The sequence below is a fragment of the Sorghum bicolor genome, chromosome 5, assembly GCF_000003195.3.
Source record: "Sorghum bicolor cultivar BTx623 chromosome 5, Sorghum_bicolor_NCBIv3, whole genome shotgun sequence".
NCBI lineage: Eukaryota > Viridiplantae > Streptophyta > Magnoliopsida > Poales > Poaceae > Sorghum > Sorghum bicolor.
Window position 1 is genome coordinate 62,151,626 of NC_012874.2, and position 19,467 is coordinate 62,171,092.

At 44.5% G+C, this 19,467-nt stretch overlaps 2 protein-coding genes across 2 annotated transcripts; one reads left to right on the top strand and one right to left on the bottom strand.

The window, feature by feature from the left end:
- Positions 337–3,398, bottom strand: LOC110435978 (vegetative cell wall protein gp1-like). Its single transcript, XM_021462107.1, has 5 exons — positions 3,378–3,398; positions 1,258–1,595; positions 1,058–1,169; positions 751–972; positions 337–669 (listed from the first exon to the last, which is right to left on the bottom strand). Exons 1-5 carry the CDS (start codon positions 3,396–3,398, stop codon positions 571–573), a joined length of 792 nt encoding a protein of 263 aa, XP_021317782.1. The 3' UTR covers positions 337–570.
- On the top strand, positions 3,397–5,226 carry LOC8059335 (nuclear autoantigenic sperm protein). The gene has a single exon (XM_002449634.1). The coding sequence runs from the start codon at positions 3,397–3,399 to the stop codon at positions 5,224–5,226; it is 1,830 nt and encodes a 609-aa protein (XP_002449679.1).

Consider the following 19,467-nt stretch of genomic DNA (forward strand, 5'->3'; position numbering starts at 1 on the left):
TTCTCTCGTGCCTACTTTGCCGAGCGGCGACATACGCGCTCGGCAAAGTATCCTCGCCGTTACGTCGTTACAGTCGTTAACGTTATCGTCGACGTCACGTCTACAATGTTCGCCGAGCGTCAACCCGCTCGGCAAAAGAAACAACTTTGCCGAGCGCCGCCGTGTTTGCGCGCTCGGCAAACCTACTAACTTTGCCGAGCGCGCTTTTATAACGGCGCTAGGCGAATCTAGTAACTTTGCCGAGCGCGCTTTTATAACGGCGCTAGGCGAATCTCTACCTTCGCCGAGCGTTATGGTCATTTGCGCTCGGCAAACCTACAGAAAACAGTTTTTTTTATTTTTATTTTCCAATCCACCTGATCAAACAATAAAAATCACACACATATATATATGTTATCCAGACCATAGATACAACCACTGGCACATTCACCACAACAAGCACAACATATATAGCACAAATGTCACAAGTTCACATCCACAAGTTCACAAAGTGCGGCTCAAGTTCACAAAGTGCATAGTTGTCTCCACAAGTTCACAACACAAGTTCACAACAAGCACTACCACTGCATCTCAAGACGTTGGGGCTCCGCCTGGTGGGTACTGAACGCCTGGTGAGGGTATGCCTTCTGCAATTGCTGCAGGAGTAGGATTCGAACCCGCCGACTGTTGCTGCAAAACAAAAAGATCCGCTTAAATTTGTCAGAAAGAATTTGTGCAAAGAAGCGAAAGCAATCGATTTATTATACTCACAGGAGTAGGTAGAACAGGCACCGGCAAAGGGAGGGGATGGAGGAGCTCTGGTGGCAAGGACAAACCGGACTTCTCGCCAACAGCTGCTAGGAACTTCGTTAGTTCCTCTAGCCTTGTTTGCTGCATTGCCAGCGCCGCATTCTGGGCCTCCACCGTCGCACTTGTGGCCACAAGCTTCGCGTCTGTCTCCTCACGCTGCTTCTTCTCATTTTGTAGCTCGGCCTACAACAGATAGTACCAAAGTTTCAGTTTTCCAAACGTAACTAAGGTGTAAATATTAATGGACAGCAAGTCACCCTTGACTAACCTGGAGTGCATCGACCTGGTGCTGTGAAGAGCTCACCCGTGGACGTATGGGTGGGTCAGTGGCGGCCGGGGTGGGGGGGACGAGGAGCACGGGAACAGGGCCCTGCCTGCTCCTGCTCGACCAGGTCCCTCAGGTGGTGGGGGACGGCGGTGGCGCTCCCCACAGCCCACAGTCCCCTTCTCCTCGGGCCGGCAGGCGACGGGGGCGACGGGCGGCCGGGGACGGGGGGCGACGGGCGGCCGGGGCGGGGGGCGACGGGCGGCCGGGGACGGGGGGCACGGGCGGCCGGGGCAGGGGGCGACGGGCGGCCGGGGACGGGGGGCACGGGCGGCCGGGGCGGGGGGCGACGGGCGGCCGGGGACGGGGGGCCGAGGCGGGGGGAGGGCGGGCGGCCGGCCGGCGTCGATTCGGCGAGGGGAGGCGGGGGGAAGTGGAGGGGGGGGAGCGGATCCGGCGAGCGGGGGCCGGCGGCTGGCCGGCGGCGGCCGCGGGCCGGCGGCGACGGGGAGGGCGCGCGGAGGGCGAGCGACGGGGAGAGCTGGGAGAGAGAGATGAGAGAGTGAGTGAGTGTCTGTGTGTGTTAGAGTGTTGACTTCTTTTTTTTTTTTTGTCCACTGGAGTTGTTTGCCGAGCGGCATTTTTCACCTGCGCTCGGCAACGTTTTTTTTTTCGGGGTGAAATTTTTCCAGCGGGAAATCGCCCGCGCAGCCACTTTTCCTTTGCCGAGCGCAGATCTGTTTGCCGAGCGTATTTAACGGCGCTAGGCAAATGTTTCTAATTTTTTTTGTGTTTTTCGATCTAGAAATTTTTGTGTGGATCTTAAAGATCATTATTGACATCATATTGAAAATTTAGATTTTTTCTTTAATTTTTGATATATTTAAAAGATATTTATCCTTTTCTTGATTTTTTTTTTCAAAAGGAAAATTTGACCTACAAATCCATTGCATGAGTGGAAATTATGATTGGAAAAATGATAATGTTGTTAGTGATGGTCATGTGAGGCCTCATTGAAGTCATGACATGAAATATCGAATCCCGAGTTTAGGAAACACGACTGTTTAGTTGCGAGTGCATTGTTTTAAAAATCTAAAAAAACAAAAACTTTCCCGAAAAATCCAAAATTTGTTCAGGTGTCTTCGAATGGTGTTTGCAACCTATGAAAAAAATTTGAGGACATTTCGTTGACGTTTCAGTTTACGAATGTTGAAACCCTGAACATCTTCACATAAGTTATAGAACTCATGTGGGTAAGTCTTGGGTTTCAACAATCCTAAACGTAAACATCAATGAAACGTTCTCAAAATTTTTTCATAGCCTACACATACCATAACAAGACAAGTGGACAAGTTTCAAATTTTCCGGACTTGGTCTCGTTTATTTAGAATTTTAAAACCATCCACCCGCAACTAAATCGTCGTGGCTCGTGAACTAGGCCTTCGATATTTCATGTGAGCACTTGCATGGCGCCTCAAATTACGCTCCCTAAGAAGAATATTAATTTTCCATTCACCTTTTCCAAAGATTCTAATGACTTGTAGTTCAAATTCTCTTTTCGAAAAGTAATTCAAAAAATAGACATAAACACTATAAATATAGCAAAAAGTACGGAAAAAAGCTACAATTTCAATATGTGGTCAATAGATCTATACCAAATCTACAGAAAAAAATTGGGAGCCAAAATAATAATAATTTTTTTTGGGTTCACCGAGCGCCGGTGTGGCCGCTCGGCAAATCAAAGTTTCGCCGAGTGGGATATATGAAGCGCTCGGCGAATTTTTTTTTTTGCCGAGGGGGGAACGGCAGGGCGCTAGGCAGAGGACACGATACGGGCCGACGTTGGTGACCGTCAATCATTTGCCGAGCGACTAGGTTTGCCGAGCGCGACCGCTCGGCAAAACGTCACCTTTGCCGAGCGTGGACTTGCACCGAGCGCGGTCGCTCGGCAAACTAGAGTCTTTGCCGAGCGCGTGTCTTCGGCGAGCGGTGTTCGTCCGGCCACCGGGGAAGACCACCGTTGCCGAGCGCTCTGTTTTCCGCGCTCGGGAAATACCGCGGCGCTAGGCAAAGAGCCGCTGTCCGGTAGTGACTGCAGGTCTTAGGTCTACAGCAGCAGCCTGCAGGAGCAGCCGCCGCCGTCTTCATTTCCGGCGACCTGCCGCAAATCCCCAAGCCACCAACCACGCCACCACCAACAAGCTCCGCACTGCGTCCATCCATCCAAAACCCCCCAAGAGATCCGGCCAGCTCCTATACGTGCTCGCCGTCGCCGCCGAGAGGATTTGTCCGGCTTCACGTCGTGTCGATCCCCTTGAGCTACCACTGCGAGGTGCGAGCGCATGGCCTCCGGATCTCGTGGCTGCGGCCAAGGCAGCGCCGTCGCCGGTGCCGGTGCTCTGGACACCCTCACCAACCCTGACCTCGCGCTCCTGCCGGCCGTGGACCTTGTGGTCCATCTGCACCGCGACGACCGCAGCGGATCCGACTTCGCGGACGTCGCGCTCGTGCTCGCCGTGCGCGAGCGCAGGCTCGCCGAGGCGGAAGCTCGGATCCGCGAGGCCGACGTGGACGCCGCTGGCCTGCGGGAGAGGATCCGCGCGCTGGAACGCCGGATTGGAGCTGCCGAGCTCATGGGTGGCGAGATCCGGCCACGGGACCTCGCGGCCAGCGAGACCGTCGTTGTGCCCGAGCTCCTGGCTGGCGAGATCACTCCTGTCGAGATCATCAACGCCACGCCTGCCGAGGTCGGGGACAACATGCCAAGACGTACCCCGCGGAGGAAGATTGGCGCCACACTCCCAGCTGCTAGCTCGATGCCGGACGAGCTGGCTGAGGAGAGGGCACTAGAGCGGGTCGTTTTGGATTCCCGTGAGGTGGTGCAGGCAGGAGCGGTGGATTCCCGTGAGGAGATTTCAGAGGCTGTCGCCAGCAGGAGAAAGAAGGAACCAACGGCTGCACTTGTATCTCACGAGAAGGAAGAAGAACCTTTGCAGAAGAAGCCGAAGCTCGCTGGTGATTTGGGTGTGGCCTCCAAGGACAGTGACACCAACAGTGACAGTCAAGTTGAAGAGACGGAAGAGGAACTACACTTCACAGAAGCACAAGGCTGGAAGATGCTGGACATCCTGAAAGCTCAAGTTGCTGCATGGGAGTCCGAATATGATGCTGCGGATGCTGCACAGGGCACGCTCCAAACAACAGAAACTCCACCACCTTTGGAGGAGGTCCAGACTGTGATCGAGGTTGAGGCTCACGAAAGAAATGAGGCTATAGTGGCTAGGCTCCAAGAAGAGATCATCTTACACGAGAGAAGGCTCGAGGAGGTTAAGGATAGAGCTAAAAAGACCGAGGAACGTCTTTGTGCTGAAATCACCAAGTGCAAGGATAAAGCCTCTAAGACTGAAGCAGTCCTCTGGGATGAGATCTTGTTGGCTCGTAGCAGTGCAGTCACAGAACTCGAGGTCTGGAAGCATAGTGTAGTAGAAGCCCAAGGACAGATCCGTGAAGCCTCCATGACCGTGGCACGGCTCTGCAATGAGATCGAAGCAAGAAAGCACATAGCATCTGAAACTGAGATGTGTCTTGAAACTCAGGACAAGATCATTGCCATGCTGCAGGCCAAGGTTGAAGAGGGCAAGTGTAAGCTCGCCAAGGCTGAGTCTCGGATCCGTGTCTCCGACGAGCTCGCCACCCAACTGCAGGACAATATTGAGGCGAGTGAAAAGAATAGAGCCATCGAGGTGGAGGCACATATCCACCGAGCCACAAAGATCGAGGAGGACCTGCAGGCAAAGATCAGTATGTTGGAGCTCAAGATCGCCAACTTGGAGGCACACGGGTCTGGCATCAGCAGAAGTGACCACACAGTTGCTATTCATGAGCACAACCATTCTTGTACTGTACCCAAGATCGAGCTGCATGGAGTGGTGCCTGCAGGAGCCACTATGAAGGCACAAAGGCAAAAGGGCGTTTCATTCTACGATAAAATTTACAAATCTGAAATGGAGAAAAGAAAGCTCATAGGAAATCAAGAAAACGAGGAGATTCTTAAGAAGCAAGCTGCTAAAGCTGCCTCTAAGGCGCTATCTCTCAGGTGTTGGTCACAAGCACCACATTTGCCAGCACTGTTAGGGTCACAGACTGCGGAGGAGGATTCTGATGAAGCTTGATAATTCTTAGAGGTATGACATATTGCTGCTCTTTAATTAATATGACATCATTTTTCTCAAGTGCTACACTCAGTGACTGCAGCGAGTGACATTGTTAAGAGAATCACCACACCTTAGAATGATGGAAACACAAATATTTCATGCACAGATCCACATAGCTGCAATTTGAGTTTAGCCACAGGCATCTACAAGAAATGTTAGTAGCACACATTTCATTGTTTGCGATACATTACTTACACATCTAATAAATAGGGAATATTGCCAAAAGACACTTAGGATAAATCTATCACAGTATAGTGTCAGCACAGTAAATTTAGCATTTGCGATGGAGCCACCATTTCTCTTTTATTAGGAACATATTCCATGATATATAAAATAAATAACTAAATAGCCGCAATTGAACATGATCCCAATGTAGTAACTTCCTGAAAAGGAAGTATTTAAGTAATATATAGCTTTTGTTCAGTGCAAAAGGGATAATGCTTCTCTGTTTTGGAAAGGAGTGGTTAAGGTTAGAAACATTCTTTAGTGGGGTTGTAAAGCAGTGGTGGATAATGGGAAAATATTTTGTTTTGGGAGTATGTTGGATTGGGGAGGTACATTTGAGGTTGGAATTTCCTAGTCTATTCAGTACTAGCAGTGACACTAAAATGGTGAATGTCAAAGAGTTTAGAAGATCTTTAGAGTGATGATGTATTAGAATCAGAAACACTGATTAACTTAGCTTGTTGGATGACTGTATTCTGAATGAAGAAGATGACACTTTTAACTGGTATTTAAGGCAAAATTAATACTGTTGTGGAGATCCCCGCAGTCACTCACTTGTATTGACTTTTAGCTGGCTGCTAGAGAAATATCACAACAATACAAAACTAAATCTATGTACAGAAGACTCACCTTTAGGGGTGTGGTAAATAGAAGAATGAGGAAGTTATGGAAAAGTGAGGTACCTATGAAGTTAAGGGTTTTTATGTGGCTAGTGATACAAGATAGAATCCAGACAAGGGTGAATTCAAAAAAAAAAAAGGAAATGGAAAGGCAGTTTGAAATGTTGTCTTTGTGAGCTAAGAGAAACAGTTGATCATATTTTCTTTTAATGTCATGTAGCTAAGTCAGTGAGGTGATTTAAAGGAAGCATTGGGCTAGGATAGAACTCCAACTACCTTTCAAGATGTGTGGGAACACCATATCCCTTGCGTTGTAAAGATCGTCATCTTAAGTTGTTCATGTTTGCTATTATCTTGTGGGTTTATGGAATATTTGTAAGAACATGGGGATTGAGAAGAAATTTCCAAAGTTGTCTAATGCAAAATCTTTTCTTTCCTGCAGAAATGGCACTTGCTGTTGAAGGAGAGGAAGATGCCAGATATTTGGATAAGAAGATCTAAATGTTGTAGGCCTGGCTGGGAGCATTTTGGGAGAGCACTAAGGACTTGGAAGTGGAGAGTCTTCTTTGACTTTTTTCTTGGTAGTAGTTGCTTAGTCTTCTTTTGAGGGTAGTCATTTGGAGACGCTAGTTGTCTCACCTTGGGTGATCATTTTGTTCTAGTGGTAACCTTCTTTGTAGTCGGGAACCCTAGCCGTGTGAATTGTGTTTGTAAGACATGGTTTGCTTTATAGAAATAGGGTTTGCCTCTACCAAAAAAATATGATCCCAATCATTGTAATGATGATGGAATTGTTATCTAAATGCAGTGGTGTCAGGACCCTAATTTTAGGGTCCTTTGTGCATTATGTATTAGTCCCTGGATCAATAGCTAATACACACAATTCGAACAATATTGATATAAAAAACCATAGTTTTATTGCTAACGTGGAAAACACATTACATGGTTCATTTTGTATAGCTTGTGTCATTGGCCTTACATATTACATTAGAGTTCTAAGGCAGCAGTTCTATATCATCATGGCTCCATTCCTACAGGCAACTTAGAGTGCAGACATAACCCTAGACTTATTCCTTAAGCTCATTCCTATGCCCCAATCGTAGTAGTCCTAGCGTAGCTCCTTTGTGTAGTCATACGGCTCAGTCTTCGGGCCTTCTCCTATTGATGTATCACATATCCCTCGTCGCTCTGGCAACTCCATCCTTGTATGTTCTCATGTAGCTTCTCCCCTAAAAACATAGAATGGAGGGGTTTAATACATAAAGTACTCAACAAGCCCTAACTTTGGGTAGAGGTGAGGTGGAAGGGAAGGCTATATGTGGAGGTGCTTAAAGTGGTTTATGTGGGGTTAAAAGTGGTAGAGGAAAGCAGTTAAATACAATTATAGGTTGGGAAAAAACGTGGCCCTCACCTGATCTGTATGTTTCAGGTTCTTACTAGACCACGCTCCAAGCATAAGTAGCAACAACACTACCTATGGCTGTGCAGGAGTGTGGACCAGCTGAAGCTCAGGAAACAAGTAGTGTGACTATGGCTATGCTCCAGATCAGATCATCTTATGTGACAGAATCCTCAAGGAGGCTAAGGACTAGGTAGAAAAGACCAAGGGACATCTTCGAGCTGATATCACCTAACATGGCCACTAAGATTGACGTAGTGCTCTGGGAAGATATCCTGCTAGCACGTAGTAGGCCCTGCTTAACATCCCTGCCAAATGCATCAAATGAAATTAACCAACAACAACAATTAGAATAGAGATGCGAATGAGAGGGAGACGGCTAACACTCGCCCCAGGGACCCTGCGGGCACTGTCGGCGGAGTCGGTAGAAGCCGATGATGATGAAGGAGAAGCTGCTGAGGATCGATGCTGCAAACAGGGCCGTGAGGCTCTTTCGAGGGTTGTAGCGCTGGCCGTGGAGGCTTCCCGTCGGCCGAAACCAGTTCATGGGCACTGGGACATCGATGCTTCACCGGCTCAGGCGATTCCATCGAAGTTCTGGACACAAGAAGGAGAAGACGACTCTGACGACGAAGATCTGGTGGAGGATAGCCCATCGACGCCGGAGTTCATCAGGGAGGCTCTGGATGCAGGGTTCTCGGTGGATCAATTGGCTAGAGCTGAAAAAGCTCTAGCGTCAGGTAACGATGCTTCCTCCGAAGATCGCCTTCTGCCTAGATCAATTGTTACAAAGTTGGTTCAAAGAAAGTTTGCTGGGGCGCCATGGAAGGGGCCCCTGCCTTCTCCTCGAGTTTCTCCTCCGAGAACTCTTGGTGATTGTGTTGCAAAGGCAACAGTACTTAGTGCCGGTGCTCATGGCACCCAGGCTTCGTCTCACAGACGGCCAAGTTTACCGGTGGCAAGGTATCAAGGAAACAGCGCCGGTAGTGCTCGTGGTGCCTTGGCGTCATCGTCCAGACGGCCAAGCTCGCCGGCGAGGTTACCTCTAGCAAGATACGAAAGGAATTCAAAAATTTTTGAAACCTCCAATCTTCAGTACTCTGATCCGGATTTCCCTCCGTTGTCCCCCGCGAGTCTTCCGGTCGAACTGACCGTGTGCAGTGCGAGCGTGGCCACGGGAAAAGCGGATCGGGCGACTCGAACGATAGAAATTGGGCCTGGGAAAGTGTTTCGACCCACCCAAGGGTTGTGCGCCCTATTCAGAAGGACAGGCACCAGGAAAATAAAAAAAAACCTAGCATTGTCGCCGCCGACGCCATCTACCGCGCTGTCATTGTCATCCATCGCTCCGACGCAGTCTTTCGCGGACGTGGTTCGTGAAGGGACGACGATGGCTGCTCAGGGCTCAGGCAACGACAACTTCGGTCGTGGTGGAGGGGGAAGGGCGTCGGGTTTCAACCCGGGTTCCCGTCCGGGCTTCAATTCGGGGTTCGGTGGAAGGGGACGAGGCCACGACTTCTTCCCATCTCGCGGGCGCGGGCGCAGCCCTGGAGGACATGGAGGATATGGTTTCAATGGCTACAACAACGGCTACCATGGTGGAGCCCGTGGAGGACGGCCCTATGGGGGGCATTTGGTGGTGGTCGCGGCCGTGGTAACTGGCCGATCCAGAGGCGGCAGTACCCACGATCGTCTTCGGCGTCAGGGCAAGGAGGACACCCATCCTTCCCTTTCCAGACGGGTGGCATGATCGTGGACGTTGCAGCCGCAACCCCGACAACTCAGGCTGCATGTAGCGGTGGCATACACATTGCTGCTGGCGGCAGAGGCGAGCATGTGGCAGCTGGTTGCGGTGACGCGGTAGCCGCTGGCGGTGGCGCGCACGCTGCCGCTGAAAGCAGCGGCGGTGAAGTTGGCCGTGGCGAGATGAAGGTTTTGGCAGGACAGTCTCCTCATGGCACCGTTGACGTCCAGGCACCAGCCATGGTGGCTGCAACGCAGGCATCTACTTTTACCACGACTACAACGATGACAACAACTGCACCCGAAGCTCCCAAGGTCACTATCCCACCTAACACCAATGCCTCAAATACCTCATTCATGATAAATGACATACCAGAGTCTTCCCACCAAGGAAATAAAAAAAGCAAGGGTAAACCATTTTGTTATCGCTGTCATACTAAAGGCCATACAATGGCAGTTTGCACTACACCACTGTGTTGTGAAATTTGCTATGGAGAACATGTTACTAAAACTTGCCCAAATATAAAAAAAATGCAGACTACTGCTATTCCATGTGGATATGCAGTCGAAGGCTTGGGTTTTTATTTTATTCCAGTCGCTGAGAATCCCAAGTTGAATTTAGAGGAAAAATCAGCTGTGGTACGTGTTTTGGAGGGTTCTCTTACTGCTGATCAGTTGGCAGTGGAACTTGAAAAGCTACTACCTGACAAAAATAAGTGGGTGATTGAGGAGAAAGGCACTGACGCCTTTATCACTAATTTCCCATCCTCTGATTTGTTGGAGTGTGTGGTGAACTGGGGTCCAATGGACACAAAGACAGTGAAAGGTAAAATTCGTTTTGAGAAAGGGACTGAGAATGAGGTTTTTAAGTATGAAATTGATAAGGTTTGGGTTCAGTTTCGTGGTCTACCAAAGGAGTTTCGAGAATTTCCTATTATTTGGGCGATTGGCTCCATTTTAGGTGTTCCTCGAGCTGTAGACATGAAATTCACTAAGAAGTTTGGTCGTGCAAGAATGAAGGTAGCCGTGCTAGATCCCAACCTCATCCCTGACCTTGTGGATATAGTGATTGGGGATTTTGTTTATGAGCTGCAATTTCGTGTTGAGCAAGATATGTCCGATGGTGAGCCTCTGGTTATTGACATGGACTCTACCATGGATGAAGATAAAGACAATGAGAAAAAAAGGAGGATCCAATGGATGAGGATGGTAAATAAAGGGAGGAGCTAGCACTTGATAACGCACCTAGCAACCATAGCAATCAGCTACCTATTTCTGGACAACACAATGGCGGTGCATCCAGCAAGAGGAAATGGGTGATGGTTCTAGTGGACAGCAGAACAAGGAGGCAGGTGCGAAATCTGCACCAACAGGTGTCAAAGCGAACAACAAAATAGTGGTGGTACTCACTCAGAGTGGGTTAATAGCAAATGGAAATTGCCAGTTGAAAGCTAATCTAATGACTCCTCAGAACGACTCTGGTTCTTCCAATAAAATGAGGCACAATGGTGGGACAGTATCTCCAATAAGAGCCAGCAAAAGAAATGCGATGTTTTCAGATCAGGACTCTTTGGAGAAGGCGATGAAATTGAAAGCTCGCAAAAATTTGGACTCCTCTTCAGGCAAAGGTAAAGAAAATTTTCCAAGCTCATTTCATACTCTTGATGATTCCTATTTGATAACCACAACTAATTCACTAGGGGTTATTCTTGGGGATAATGAACAAACAGTGAAGCTTTCTTTAAATTCTTTGAGAGATCTAGAAGCCCTTAGAGTGAATGAGCAGAATAGGATAGAGGAGGGAATGAAATTTGTGCCAGATGATACCTCTACTGAATGCTCCATAGAAGATAAAATAGATGCAGAAGCTTTAAATCTTATTTGTTCAGAAATCTCTGAAGACCTATGTGATGGGGGTTATGACCCTTTGTGTCTACAGACTCCTTTATCGCATAACAAAAGGTCACGTGCTAGGTACAAAAAAAAAACAAATTGGTCTAGATGAAAGGTATTTTTTGGAATTGCAATGGGTTTGCCGACCCTAAAAAATACAGATTCTTATCTGACCTAACAAAAGAAAAGAACTTAGATTTTATTGTCTTATCAGAGACTGGCAGAGCCAATTTTCCGCAATCCACTTTGATTTTCTGTGGCATTGCATGGCTCCACGGGGACGGTCTGGTGGCATGATCCTAGGAGTTAACTTATTAACTTTTGACATTGGTGAGATTGAAGAAGGGGATTTTTTTTATTCGGTTTAAAGTTCGTCATAAAGAAGATGATTTTAAATTTAATTTGATTTCAGTTTACGGACCGGCTCAGGTTGACCAAAAATCAAATTTCTTATCTGAGGTTGTGCGAGTATGTTCAAAAGAAGCTTTAATAGGTGGAGATTTTAACATTATCCGTAGACCCGATGAGAAAAGCAATGGCAACTATAATGATAGATGGCCCTTCCTGTTTAATGCAGTGATTGACACGTTAAATCTCAGAGAGTTAGAATTGTCAGCAAGAAGTTTTACATGGGCTAATCACTTACAAAATCAAACTTTTGAAAAGTTAGATAGAATTCTGGTTTGCACGGACTTTGAGTCCAAGTATCCACTTACCACCGTAAATGCACTATCTAGAGAGATTTCTGACCATACTCCACTATTATGTTGCACAAACAATTCATCCTCATCTTATCAACCCCAATTTAAATTTGAATTGGGATGGTTGCTGAGAGATGGTTTCTGCGACATAGTAAGTGAAGTGTGGCAGAGTGTGCATCCTGAAGGCACTCCCTTAGAGAGGTGGCAAGCTAAGATCAGAAGATTACGTCAATATCTTAGAGGATGGGCAAAAAATATAAGTGGTGCTTATAAGAAAGAAAAAACGACACTTTTAAATAAACTAGATGAATTGGATAAAAAGGCAGAGAGCACCATGCTTAATGAAATGGAATTCAACTTAAAGCATGTGTTAAATGAAAGGCTTGCTGAACTACTTCGTGAGGAGGAACTTAAATGGTACCAAAGAGCTAAGGTGAAACATCTATTAGAGGGTGACGCAAATACAAAGTACTATCATTTGTTGGCAAATGGTAGACATAGAAAAACTCGTATTTTCCAGCTGGAAGATGGGAATGATATAATAAGTGGTGATGCTCAACTTAAAAAGCATATTACCAATTATTATAAGACATTATTTGGCCCATCCGAGAACTCTACAATTATTTTGGATGAGTCACATACTGATGATATTCCTCAGGTCTCGGCACTAGAAAATGAGTTATTAACAACTGATTTTACGGAAGATGAAGTGAGGACTGCAATTTTCCAAATGGAACATAATAAGGCACCGGGACCAGATGGTTTCCCTTCAGAGTTTTATCAGGTCTTCTGGAATTTAATTAAAGATGATCTGATGGCTTTGTTCATAGATTTCCATCATGGATCCTTGCTACTAAATAGTCTCAACTTTGGAACAATAATTTTATTACCTAAACAGAAGGATGCAAAAGTGATTCAACAATACAGGCCAATATGTTTGTTGAATGTATCTTTCAAAATTTTCACCAAAGTGGCAACTAATAGATTATCTACCATAGCCCAGAAAATTATTAGACCAACTCAAACAGCCTTTCTTCCTGGTAGAAATATCATGGAGGGTGCAGTAATACTCCATGAGACAATACATGAACTTCACTCAAAGAAACATGATGGGGTTATTTTCAAAATTGATTTTGAAAAGGCTTATGACAAGGTAAAATGGAGCTTCCTACAACAAACACTAAGGATGAAAGGGTTTTCACAAAAATGGTGCAAATGGGTGGAGCACTTCACACAAGGGGGAAATGTTAATATTAAGGTTAATGAACAACTAGGTTCATACTTTCAAACGAGAAAAGGCTTACGGCAGGGTGACCCAATGTCGCCAATACTATTTAATATAGTGGCAGACATGCTGGCCATACTAATTGCTAGAGGAAAGGAAGCAGGGCGAGTTGAAGGTGTCATCCCTCATCTTATTCAAGATGGCTTGTCCATCCTCCAGTATGCAGATGACACAGTGATTTTTATGAGTCATGATGTTGAGAAAGCAATAAACATGAAACTGATACTTAGTACTTTCGAACAACTATCGGGGCTCAAAATAAATTTTCACAAAAGTGAAATTTTTTGTTTTGGGAAAGCAAGGGATCATGAAGCGTACTACTCGCAGCTGTTCGGATGTAAAGTTGGGAGTTTCCCATTTCGCTATCTTGGTCTACCCATGCATACTAGAAAACTAAATAATAAAGATTGGCAAATGATTGAGAACAGAATTGAAAAGAGGCTAAGTGGTTGGAAAGGTAAAATGCTTTCGGTTGGAGGTCGTTTGGTCTTAATAAACTCGGTACTTACCAGTCTACCGATGTTTATGATGTCTTTTTTTGAACTTCCAAGAGGAGTGTTGGAAAAAATTGACTGTTATAGATCAAGATTCTATTGGCAAAATGACCAACACAAACGTAAATATAGATTAACCAAATGGGAAATTTTGTGCCAACCAAAAATACAAGGTGGTCTTGGTATACAAAATTTGGACATACAAAATAAATGCTTGTTAAGTAAATGGCTATTTAAATTGTTAAATGAGGATGGCATGTGGCAAGAACTTATGAGGAATAAATATATAAAAGATAAGACTCTAGGGAGCTGTTTTAAAAAACCAACAGACTCTCATTTCTGGAAAGGGTTGATGAATGTCAAAGATACCTTCATGTGTCTTGGTTCTTTCAAAGTGAAAGACGGGTCACAAACCCGATTCTGGTTAGACACTTGGTTAGGAAACAAACCACTAAAAGATAGATTTCTATCGTTGTTTAATATTGTAAGAAGAAAACAAGACTCTGTGGCACAAATACTTGGCTCGTCTCCACTAAATATTTCTTTTCGCAGAAATCTAGTGGGTACGAACCTAAGGGATTGGCACAAAATTGTTGCCTCCTTACAAGATGTGAACTTATATGAACAAAGGGATGTTTTTGTCTGGGCGTTACATTCATCAGGAAGTTTCTCTGTCAAATCTATGTATGCTGCGTTAACTAACAATGGGGTGAGAATGTCACAAGATATTTGGCAAATTAAAGTCCCTACAAAAATAAAAAAAATTTTGTGGTATCTAAAAAAGGGTGTGATTTTAACTAAGGATAACCTTGTTAGGCGACGCTGGAATGGTGACACGAAATGTTGCTTCTGTCAATCTCCAGAGACCATTCAACATCTTTTTATGGATTGTCTTTTTGTCAAATTCTTGTGGCGAGCGGTACATTTACTATTCAGTATAGCGCCTCCCCAAAGCATAGATGACCTTTTTAATAGGTGGTCTAAGAGAGCAAATAAGAAATATAATACATTGTTATTGACAGCAGCGTCAGCACTTTGCTGGGCAGTTTGGCTAACAAGAAATGAGGTGGTTTTTGACAAATGTAGACCAAAATCTTTTTTACAGGTACTTTTCAGGGGAACTCACTGGCTCCGGCAGTGGGCAAGATTGCAACGGCATGATGATCAGCGGGATCTTGCTCTAGTTGGGCAACATCTAGAGACGTCAGCTTTGCATTTCTTTGGTTCCAATGGATGGCTGTCAACTAGATTTATTGGCCTTACTTAGTCATTACTTTACGCTTGTTTTTTGTTTTTCCTTGTGCTTTGCTGTAAGTTAGAACACTATACAACCCGTTTGCTAGCCTACGGGCTGAATTCTATAATAATTGGCCTGATTCTATCGGACGATAGATGAAGCCGGATATAAATTATCCTTTATGTAAAAAAAATAGCGTGGTCACAGATCAAACTCGAGGTTTGGAAGCACACAGCCCAACAAAAGCCCAAGCATAGATCCATGCGGCCTCTCCATGTCCATGGCACAGCTCTAGGACAAGATTGAAGCATGGAAGAACAAAGCCTCAAAAACTGAGACGCACCATCAATCTTAGGACAAGAGAATTTCCGGACTATAGGACAAGGTTGTTGCGGGTGAGCCTAGGCTCGCCAAGGTTGAGGCTCAGATCCGTGTGTCCAATGAGCTTTCCGCCAACATGCAGGACAGGATTGAGGTGCACGAGCAGAGTAGCGCCATCGAGGCAGAGGCATAGATCCACTGAACCACCATGACTATGGAGCAGCTATGGGCTAAGATTTACACTTTGGAGCTCAAATTCTCCAACATAGAGGCACACAAGCAGCACGGGTCTGACATCAGCAGAGGCGACCGCCTGGTTGCTAGTGAGTACGACCACTCTTGCATGGTACCTGAGATCAAGTGCATAGAGTGGTGCCTGCAAGAGACACTAAGAAGGCACAAAATTAGAAAGGAGTTTCATTCCTTGCTACGGTTTTCAAAATCTTGTATGGAGAAACAGACGCCCACAGGAAATGAAGAAAATTAGACCCTAAAGAAGCAAGCCATTGTTGCTGTCTCCATGGAGTTGTATCTCAAGTGGTGGTCACACGCTCCATATTATCTCGCACAATTAGGGTCATGGTCTGTGGAGGAGGATTCTGATGTGGAAGCTTGACATTTCTTAAAGGTGTGGCGTATTGCTTTTTCATTAATCCAAAAGGACTTCGCTACTATGAAAGGAGGGGTTACCGGCAAGCAAGGCACAACTGCCAACCTCTTATGTAGAGGGCGTCTGTAAATCAGTTTTTCCAAAGGCGAGTTGACTTTTCCTCCTCTACAAAGAATTTTGTGCATTAAAAAATGTTTAGCTCAACAAGACCGATATGCAGGCCTACTGAGCTCATCAAGGATTGGTAGTTCATCTTCTTTAGCATGATCCAGTTAATCAAATAAAAAAAATCCATGGATAGGCCGAACGAGCCCATCCACGAGTAGCACCGCCGCCGTCGCTCAGATTGGCAGCACCCGTCCTCAACTGGATCTCATCCTCAAAGGTGCCACCGCCGCTATTGGGGAGCTGTGAGGGTGCCACCGCCCTCGATCGATTGCCAAAGGATGACGGCACCCTCAATCCATCGTCGGACGACAGCGGCGCCCTCGATCCACCGCAAGGACGTGCCACTACCCTCGATCCACCGCCATGGGGCACCATTGCCCTTGATCCACATGGATCAGAGTCATTGTCACCGGATCCACATGAAGGGAGGTCGACCGCACCGGGAGGACCTCGCGACTACCACTGAGCCACCCACGCACCCGCCACCGCTACTGAGCCACTCGCCACCCTGGAGGGGTGCGCCGCCGCTAAAGGAGAGGCCTCCACCTTGTAGAGAGGAGAGGGGAGGAGGGGCGTGCCATCCAACGGCCGTGGAAGGAGAGGGCCTCCCCGCGCGCATGGTCGACCCATGTCGCTTGGAAGAGAAGGGACGCTGTCACATGTGAGGGAAGGGAGCTGGCAGCAGGATAGGGAGGGGAGGGGTGCTGGTGGCGGGATGGAAAGGGGAGGGTTGGGGCGTTGGACTGGGAGATGGGGACAACTTGGTGGAAGAGGATGGGGACAGGGAGAGACGGCTGAGTGATGGGAACCCTAACTCCCCGTATATGTGTGTGTGTATATATATATATATATATATATATATATATATATATATATATATATATATATATATATATATATATATATATATATATAAACCTGGTACGAATTGGATATGGGCTTTTCATTGGGCCTCGGGAATATTAACCGAGGCGGAAATGGCCCGCCTCCTAAAATAGAGGGTATCTCGGTTAATAGATTTTTGGAGACAGTTATTTTTTAACTATCTTTATAAATCGATTTTGTGAGGCGGTTGACTGTAACCATCTCGGTTAATCTGAGACATTAACCAGTTGAAATGTCTGCCCGCCTCCAAGGCATATTTCGAAATTCCTTGCAAAATTTTTTTTAGTAGTGCCTTCTAGGAGCAAGATGTGAGTTGATCCTAACCTTGCCTATTTCATGACTCACGGGCAAATACTTTGGCTTAGCACTTTGACAAACATAGGAGTTTCAGCGCGAAGAGTACGTACCATGTTTGTCGAGCGGAGATTCTCATAAACAGAAGTATTCACTACGCGATTCCCTAGCAAAGCTCATATTGCACTCGGCAAAGACTTTGCCGAGTGACACACTCAGCAAAGGCACTCGGCAAAAAAGTTGCCGGCAAAGCCGTCTTTATTGAGTGTCATTTGCCGAGTGCCGATTTGACACTCGATAAATTTTAAATTGAAAAAATCTAAAAAAATAGAAATATTTTTTAATTTCGGAGACGTCCACTGGCTAGAGCCTGCCTGTCTCTATGTACCACACTATCACATATGTCTATACTGCATTTCGATCACTCATATATTATACTAAACTATATGTAAATTTATTATTTGAGATCATAAACAATTTTAAATTTTAAATTAAAAAATTGTCAACTACAAAGTTTCATAGCTTTTAGAGATCTACAATTTTCATTTAGGGAGTTTCTCCATCCGAGGTGGTTTACAAAATTTGAATTTCAAATTTGAGAAATCCGAATCAAAGTGTTGTCAACTACAAAGTTTCATAATTTTTCGAGATCTACAAAATTTATTTAGGGACTTTTTCCATCCGAGGTCGTTAGCAAAATTTGAATATTAAAATTTTTAAATAAAGACACAGTTTTGCATGACAAGATGAACTTAAATGAAAAAATTGCCAACTACAAAGTTTCATAACTTTTTGAGATCTCCAAGCTTATTTGAAAGTGTTTCCATCCAAGGTTGTTTGAAAAAACAAATTTTCAAATAAAAGACACAGTTTTGCATGACAAGATGAACTTAAATAAAAAGTTGCCAACTATAAATTTTCATAACTTTTGGAGATCTATAAAGTTTATTGAGGAAGTATTTCCATCCAATGTCATTTTTAAAATCAAATTTTATTTTCAAATAAATGAGTAAGTTTGCATGCCAATATGAACTCAAATGAAAAAGTTGCCAACTATAAAATTTCATAACTTCTCAAGATCTACAAAGTTTATTTTGGTTGTTTGGTCATTTGTTCATCCAACATGGTGAATTTAATATTTTTCATAAAATTTATATATCTCTTGTGTAGTTTCATAAACTTTAAGAGAGATATGTAAATTTGTAAACGAATTTATTTTTACTTTATCAAATAAAGAAATAAGCAAAATAAAGGTTCAGAGATCTTTAGAAATTATACAACTTTGTAGTTGAAAACTTTTTGATTTAAGAAGTGTTTTTTTTACACTTGGCAAAAAAGCCTCTTTGCTGAATGTTTTTTCTTTGGCACTCGGAGCTTCTTTGACGAGTGCAAAAAAAAACACTCGGCAAATCATTTGACACTCAGGAAAGAGCCGGATTCTGGTGGTGTATGATTTCTTATTAATCGTGGTATGTCTCTTTTCTGCCTTTATTTTCCACCTTATTAAGCTAGTAGAGCCATATATTGGTAGCTGCTATAGCTGCATGGTTTCCTTTTACACTTGGATCACTAAATTATTAAATAATGGTGTTATAGCAGGTTATAATCTGGTACTCCGTGCAATTATTGTAGCATCGTCCGGCAGAAGCTACATTTTATTATTTCCCCAGGAATACCATACGATTTCAATTCACTGAAACAAGTTAGCCATACCCATGCTGTAAGTTTACTGTTTTCTATCTTTGGTACCAATGCATTGGCTGAAATGCGGTACCGTATGGTGGTCAGTCGTTAAAATACTTTGTGAGCTACACTGTACAGTCTACTACATTATTTGTCAATTATTATCAGTCACTCATGTATAGATGATTACAAAAATTTATACTCAGCATGTGGAGTGTCCTCTGCCAATAATTACTTTAATAAATTGCACAGCTAAAAGGTCTACATTTATGAGCTTATTTTTTAGCATGAAAGTGACAAATTTTTTAACAGAGTAAAATTTTTAAGCAAATTTATACTCAGCTAAAAGTGACAAATTCAGAAGATTATGCAAATTTTTGAGCATGAATATATGAGCTTAAAACCTTAATTCGTTGTGAATGTATATAAAAATATTCAATGGATAACCATAGTGTCTTTCATTTAAAATAGCAAAGTGTTATTTCTAGTATTAATAGAACAACAGTTTCATGTGGAAAATATGGTTTCTTTCTTTCTTTCTACCTTACCTTTGAATATATTGTTTTACTAAAACTTCTTTTTATCACTCTGTTAGTTGTGCACTACTATTGTTCATTCCTCCTTAATTATACTGTTATAAG

Coding starts and splice junctions, on each gene's coding strand:
- LOC8059335 (XM_002449634.1), top strand. CDS start 3,397: ATGGCCTCCGGATCTCGTGGCTGCGGCCAAGGCAGCGCCGTCGCCGGT.
- LOC110435978 (XM_021462107.1), bottom strand. CDS start 3,398: ATGCGCTCGCACCTCGCAGTG. Junction 1,170..1,257: donor CCCGGCCGCCCGTCGCCCCC/GTCGCCTGCCGG, acceptor CTGGTCGAGCAG/GAGCAGGCAGGGCCCTGTTC. Junction 670..750: donor TGCCTGTTCTACCTACTCCT/GTGAGTATAATA, acceptor TTTGTTTTGCAG/CAACAGTCGGCGGGTTCGAA.